Raw genomic sequence first — 7,154 nt, 5'->3', positions numbered from 1 at the left:
GTGCCACTAGAGGGCCATCAACCGATTCGATGTATTTCGTAATCGTTTTCGGTGGTTGCAATTACTTTTGCAGGTGACAATTCTAACTGCAGCGTGTCGCGATCAACGATTACAAATTGGAACCTTCAATTATTATTAACGATTATATCCGTGATTATAATTGTTAAACGTTAATTAAAGTATACTTTAGCAAGCATATGAATTGTCCCTTCCAACATTCGAACATCGATACTGGGATAGCTCTGCTGCTGACACGAGTATCTTAAACACGATGCTTGCTGCTAGCCAAAGGAAGCGTTGAAAGAAGAACAACAGCTTTCGTTTCCGTTTTTATTTCCCGTTCGCCCGTATAACCACTTACGTAAATCCGTGTTCCGCAAAGTGCGCTCTCCTCGGGCGCTTCCCGTATTTTATATTTCAGGGTCGGGTCCGCGGATAAACAGTTTAGAAATTGATGCCGCCCCCGCGGTACCTCCGAGTACAATCGTCTCGAGATTCAAAGGGAAAAGCTTCCAAGTTCGCGACGCCGCCAGACGAAATTAATTCGGCAAATGGCATCTTTGTTTTCACGAACAAACGCGGCTCCAGGGAGCGGAGAAAATGAAGTTACCGGAAATGTTCGAATAGTTTCGCACGGTTTCTGAGAGCGTTCAAGGGCCTGGACTCCTTTCACGGTTCCGGGATTGCGGTCGAGACGAACGGCGCGACGATAAATCGAGATTACTAATCCGGGAGTAGATCGGGATTGAAAAATTGTTAAATGTCCCTCGCATGGTGGAATCTTGGGACAGCGTTTCTAGACTATTTGGCTGCGCGAGCCACCTGGCTTTTGGCCTGACATGGTCTAGCTGGAATGCCAAAAACCGAGCCAGTCCTGTTAACATTTGGCACTTTGTTGCGCGATTTATTTCACCCTAGCAAACTTTCGAAAACTTGGAGTGCGGTTTTTGGGGTCACCGGTTATGAACGAGTATAATCAGATTTGCTACATTTAAAATGGCGCAGATGCAAAAATCGATGCTTATACAGGGCTTGGAGAATTTACGCGCTTTTTAACCCTTACAGACCTAAATTATCTTTTTTTCTCGTATGTAACTGAAAAGAGAAGAATAAAAAAAGAAATTCTAATAGTGTAGTTTTCTAGGAAAACTGGTCTTCCTTCACCCACATATGAATGACAGTGCTTTTCACTGAATTAATTTTGAATCTTAAATGTTAAAGAAAATGAATTTATATGAAACACTCGAATTTCGGTGAAGTTACAAAAATAAATACCGCAATAAATGTTTGATTGTGTAGCTTCAAATAGTCAGTAAATCAAATTTAATCACAGTAGAAATTTTTAAGAGTATTAGCATGGCAGCCAACGTGCTCAATACGTCCTCAATCGTGCCTCAATCGTGGACGCCAGGTCTGAAAGGATTAAACAGTATTTGAGAAATTCCCGTTATTTTCCAACTACCAAGAGACTGGGAAGAAATATTCTAGTTGGCTATTAAATATTCTTTGTTTCATTCTAATTAAGTACCCTCTTCTTCATTCTTGTGTTCATTGAATAATACTTCTCCCAGTTTTCCTAACGTATAATTTCTTAACAACTGAGGAGTTCAAAGACATCTAATTATCATAAGCGATACTCCCTCGATTGATCTTACGTTAATTGAGTAGTATATCTTGTTTCCTTGATGTACCGTATAATTTCTTCATTAGTGAGGACTTCTAACGACGTCTAATAAACGTAAATGATATTCGTCCGATTGGTTTCGAAAAAGATCAGCCTGGCAATTGGTCACGAGAACCTTGAACGCGCGATAACCGCAAAGGGCGCGTCAATGCAAGCGCATTATCGAACCCTGGACGAAGTTCCTCGTGGCTGCGCGGAAAGCTTACATGTGCTAGAAAGCCCCTAACGGTATCACCTGGAGTTTCGCTACCATTAAATATCCATTTCGAAATGGGTGTCAAGGCGAAACAGCACAGAAATTCCAAATCTCGGAAATGGGGATGATGTCACATCCGTATCGCAGCCAAACAGACCATGTTCCGGGCTTGAACAGTTTCGACGTCCATTTACAACAGACGTACGATTATCCTTGTCGAAGATATCGGAATGTTCCAGTAGCCACGCCTTGATTCCGTCGATCCTTCAATTTCGGTTTAGTAACGTCTCTACGTTCCGCTTTGAATAATTTTATGTATCTAAATCTGGCGCATTCTCGCGCTCGTGCAATCTTTTGTCGGTCGATTCGTGGATCGCGAGATCTATTGTGTCCCGGCGCGAGTCCGCGATTGGGAATTTCTAGATCGGAATGAATCTGTCCACTCGCTAAAGGAAATTAAATTTCCGTTAAAAGCCACGAGACCCGGGCACAAAACAGTGATTCTCAGTTTCCCTCGGTTGAAAAATTGCGTTTCTTTGTGCTGTCTGTTTCCCATCAACGGAACGTCATCCTTTGTCCGCGACAAACAAAGCGTCGGTAACAATTTTCCCGTCGACTTGAAAAATCTCGAACCTTGAACCCGCCGACCCTCTTTTTTCCCCCTCCCGTTGGCAATCGACATCGGTGCCGTTTTAATCTCGATCGCGACACGGCCACTGGAAGGGAAAAACACGGAATTAATTCCGACGCGACCGCCGCGGCGCTCATCAAGGCGTAATTCAATGATTGTTGAAAATGATGTTTGCCGTACGTAATGGCGCAAATCGATAGCTCGTATATGCAGAGGGAAATTAACGTCGTGCCATCCGGTACACAGGACGTGTACCTGCTAGATACAGCCGGTATCGAAACCCTCAATTTGCGGCAATAGCCCGGACCTCTCGCAGCAAGGGACGATCCGCGCGGATCCATGACCTCTCGCTCGCTAATTACTGTCTACGTCAAATTCCCTCGATTGCAAACCGCTGCGCCGGACAACCGCAATAAAGATTTCGTCCCGATTAATCAGGATTTCAGCCTCGGGAACCTTCGGATGACCAACGCGCGTCTGCTAGAGATGGACGTCGTAACTGTTGAGGCCTGGTACATGGACTGTTTAGCCACGATACAGACGCGACGATTCATTACGGCGGAGAGTACGAGGCGCGTAGATTAAGGCGGGAGTTTCTCGAATACTGTGTAAAAGGCGCGAGAGTTCTCAAAATATTGTTTAAAGGGCACGAGAGCTCTCAAAATATTGTGTAAAAGACGCGAGAGTTCTTCAAATATTGTCTAAAAGGTCCGAGAGTTCCCAAAATATTGCGTTAGAGGTGCGAGAGTTCTCTGAATACTGTCTAAGAGGCACGAAAATTTCCAAAACATTGTCTAAGAGGCGCGAGAGTTTTCATAATATTGTCTAGGAGGCGCGAGTGCTCTCAAAATATTTTATAAGAGGTGCAGGAGTTCTCAAAATATTGTCTAAGAGATGCGAAAGTTTCCAAAATACTACCAAAGAACCTCGAAAATTTCCAAAACACTGTCTAAAAGTCGCAAAAATGTTCCAAGCCCAATTTAAGGCGCACGAGAATTCCTCGGACACTTTGCCCCCAAAACTGATCGATCTCTGGCCTCTTTACAGATTGCAGTAATCAAACAATAAATAATCACCTTCTAGTTTGTAATATTCCTAGTACAAGTACGTCTAATCTCGGCGATCATAGATCTCCATCTTAGCTTTTATCCGAGTAAAATTCGTCGATAAAAAAGTTCCAAGAATTTCGATCGGAACGAGATCGTATCTCGAGATCGACCAGTTCGCGGTCGATCCGCTATTTTTCGTCGGAACGTGGCCCACTTGAGGCCGGTTCTATCTCGGCGAGAAAAATATAAGATATTTACCGCTGATCCACGTGCCGTTGAAGCTCTTAGGAGATAACGAGCCCCTGAGCCATTCTTCAAGGGAAATACCAGCAGGTGCGCCTGGCACGGAGGGATCCGGTGCTTCCGGGCTTCCGGTTAAAAGAATCGCCGCCGCGACGACCAAGCCGAGCACCACAACGACGACCAAACCGCCAGCCAGCAAACGCCGCCAATTCCTCTGCTTGCTCTTCGTCATCAGGTCCTGCAACAATTACGCCAAGCTATGTTAAACTCTGGCTTATCTCCTCCGACGCTCGGTTCATTCGGGGAACTGTCTAATTACAGAGAAATATTTCGATCTCTGCACTTTCTTGAAATAGAAAGCCTGGGAACTTGGCCACTAAAGTGCACAGTTCAAGTGTACAAGACCATTTGTTTATGCTTTGGACAAATTTCTGGGGGAAGCATAAATAAGGTTTCTTTTTAAAAAATGTTGAAATCCTAGGAGGACTAAATATATACAGTCAGTTACATAAGTATTCGTACCCTGTGTGTCTATTGAAATTTGTCTAAATTAAATGATAAATTTGCACGATTAAACTATACACATGTATATAGTATTTATAATGAAAAATTTCATTTAATTTAAACAGACTTCTTCGATGAACATACATAGAAGGTACGAATACTTATGAAACGGACCGTATGTGTGCATAAGTATATCTGGGATGATGTCAAACTAATAACGAGACACTTTCCATTGAATAATCAAACACGATATTTAATTACACGCATTACAATTTGATTGAACTAGTCGAGGTTAATCAAACTTACCAGGAAATCGAATTCCCTAATCGAATTTGTCGAAATCATTCTTATTATTTCATCTAACCCAGACCTAACCAGAATTTTTGCATTTTTAAACCTTGTGGCCTTTCATCCCCTTCGTTTCATCCCCTTCATTTCTCAAGGCGTACCAATTGTCGTCGCGATTGAAAGAAATCATCGTTGGGCGAGAACAAACATAATTGGATCTAATGAGATAAAGCTCGGTTTTCCCTGGAACTGTACGATCTGTCCACGGTGCGGTGTTTATCGTTTACCTACACGTCTGTGTCGATCTCCGCTTTGAAACCGACTCGGTCGACCGCTTCCATCGGAGCCCCAACAATCTTCCCTCCCTTTTCGTGTTTACTTTCGGAACCTTTTTAACGCGACGTTTAACTTCCCTGATGAGAACTTCATTCATGCATTTCCCAAGCTGTGGAAAGCGGTCGCCGGAATACAAAGGGGAGCATTAAGCTCCGTTCATACGAACCGAACGACCAGTGACCCGCATCGGAGTCAGGGGAAACCTCGACATTTCACGACTGATATGGCGAAATCGCCAGTAAGTGGACAACTTCAAAGCTCTCCCCCCTTGGAAACCGAGTTTTCTTTGCTTCCTATTGGTCAGCCAATAAATAATCACTGACCAGCGATTTCTTTCGTACCCCTACGTGTTTAATCTTCCGATACGTAATGCGTTCAATAAAAACAATTGTTATTTTCTCGAGGAATTTCCTCCGGGAAATTTTATAGGATTCAGAATCAGATTCCTATTACTGGATGTAATAACTAGACTGCGGATCTTTATTTATTTATTTATTTATTTCAATATATACGGGCATAGCCCATTATGAAATTAATACAGTGTAGCAATTGTAAACATCTACAGTTGACAGATGTCCAGACAAACAAAAATTATGCAAAATAAAATCTTTGCAAAGGAACCTACACAAACTGGATCTAAATAGAAATGTATTTTATTCTGCAAATATTATAACATGAACTTTACTTTCAATCTTTTCTATATTCTTGTATACTGTTTGCATTTTGTAGGTGCACATTCAAATTTTCTATAAACACATAAAGATCCGCAGTCTAGTAATAACTTGGAGAATAATTATTCCTTGGACATTTGTACCTCATTAAATTAATATAAGTGCACTCCGTTTAATAATTGACCGCCCCTCTAAGAAGAGCTACAATCTTCGTTAAGTGTCGCGACTCTTATCGACGAAAGTACGTGAATCGAAATTTCCGTCGAATCGTGCTCGAATCCAACAAAATTTTCCCAAAGAAATTTGTCCAAGTTCCTATCCGGTTCTCAGGTAGAATTAAGCAATTTGCTTAACTAGATTTATCTTAACTTCGCCCTTTAAAAAAAAACGAATCTATCGCGACGCGGCGAAGAATTTTAAACAGGCCTGGTATTTAAACGGTCGCAGCTTCAGCTCGTGAAAAAGTTACGAAGATAAGCGGGTATTACGTCAGGGACATTCAACTTTCGCGAACTAATAGACGCGGCGTCCGCGTTTTTTCGCGAAAAATGCTAATCCGTTTAAGAGTCAAGACACACCGAGGGCGAAACTTGGTTGCAAAAATAATTGAAAGGAGCGGACAAAGAGGGTGGTGATCCTTGAACACGAAATTCCGAAACTGCGGCTGTGATCGAATTGTGAGTCAATGCAAATGCGCGGAATCTGCAGACGAGGATTCGATTTCCGATTGCAATCGCGCTTCTGTTGGGTCGCAAGCTTTTAAGCGGATGTTCGAATTTGTTAGCACTAGGAAGAATGTGTTCACGAGAGATCATCCAGCTTATGCTGACAAAACGGGGGGTATTTTCTGGAATTCTTTGCGTTTTGACTAAATGAATCTCTCTGGTGTTATAAAACGATTTTTAATGTTAAGGTATTTATCCAAGTTCGGATGTTAAACAATCTGTTGTACAACTCATCGTACGATGGAGTTGCACAATATATCGTATCGTGTATGGGATATATTACATGTTGGTTATTTTCAAGAGTAGGTGCCGAATTTCTGTGACACGACTCTTCGTCTCGCAACGCGTATCGTTTGCAGAGTTCTCGAAAGTCTATTGACGCGAAACATCAGTAAACATTAAACGGTGTCAGTTACAAAATTCCCTTGTGAAACAGACATCGATCTCGCGACCCTCAATCCACGGAATTATCAGATTATCGACTTGAACACTTATAACACCAACTCGCGTTAGATATAAGAGTGTTTTACAGCAAATAAACGAGCACGAAAGTGCGAACGCAAGTATACCGCGTACGAACTCTTTTATACCACATATCGCGTCCGATCCAACGCCTCCTTTTTTCTTTTCCACTCGACAAACCGGGAAAATTAGTTTTATCGGGATCGGTCCAGATAGTAAGTGTGTTAAAGTTGATTGCTTTTAAAACTGGGGATGTAGAAATAGGAATGTATACAATATTCCGCAATATTTAAGACGATCCTTCTTATTTCTATTATTTGACTTTAACAATATTCCCAATAACAATGTGAGTTTAAAATTGGTTG

The 7,154-nt window shown here is 42.0% G+C and overlaps 1 protein-coding gene across 4 annotated transcripts in view; it reads right to left on the bottom strand.

Moving 5' to 3' along the window:
- LOC128877935 (venom dipeptidyl peptidase 4) overlaps positions 1–7,154 on the bottom strand; it is a 242,597-nt gene that overhangs the window by 189,609 nt on the left and 45,834 nt on the right. For all 4 annotated transcript variants that reach the window (XM_054125620.1, XM_054125622.1, XM_054125619.1 and 1 more), the window contains one exon: positions 3,819–4,041. In XM_054125620.1, the coding sequence (XP_053981595.1) occupies positions 3,819–4,041 (223 nt within the window). The remainder of the gene's footprint in view (positions 1–3,818; positions 4,042–7,154) is intronic.

Source organism: Hylaeus volcanicus, chromosome 6 (genome assembly GCF_026283585.1).
Source record: "Hylaeus volcanicus isolate JK05 chromosome 6, UHH_iyHylVolc1.0_haploid, whole genome shotgun sequence".
NCBI classification, from domain to species: domain Eukaryota; kingdom Metazoa; phylum Arthropoda; class Insecta; order Hymenoptera; family Colletidae; genus Hylaeus; species Hylaeus volcanicus.
This window is presented reverse-complemented; position numbering and strand designations above follow the sequence as displayed.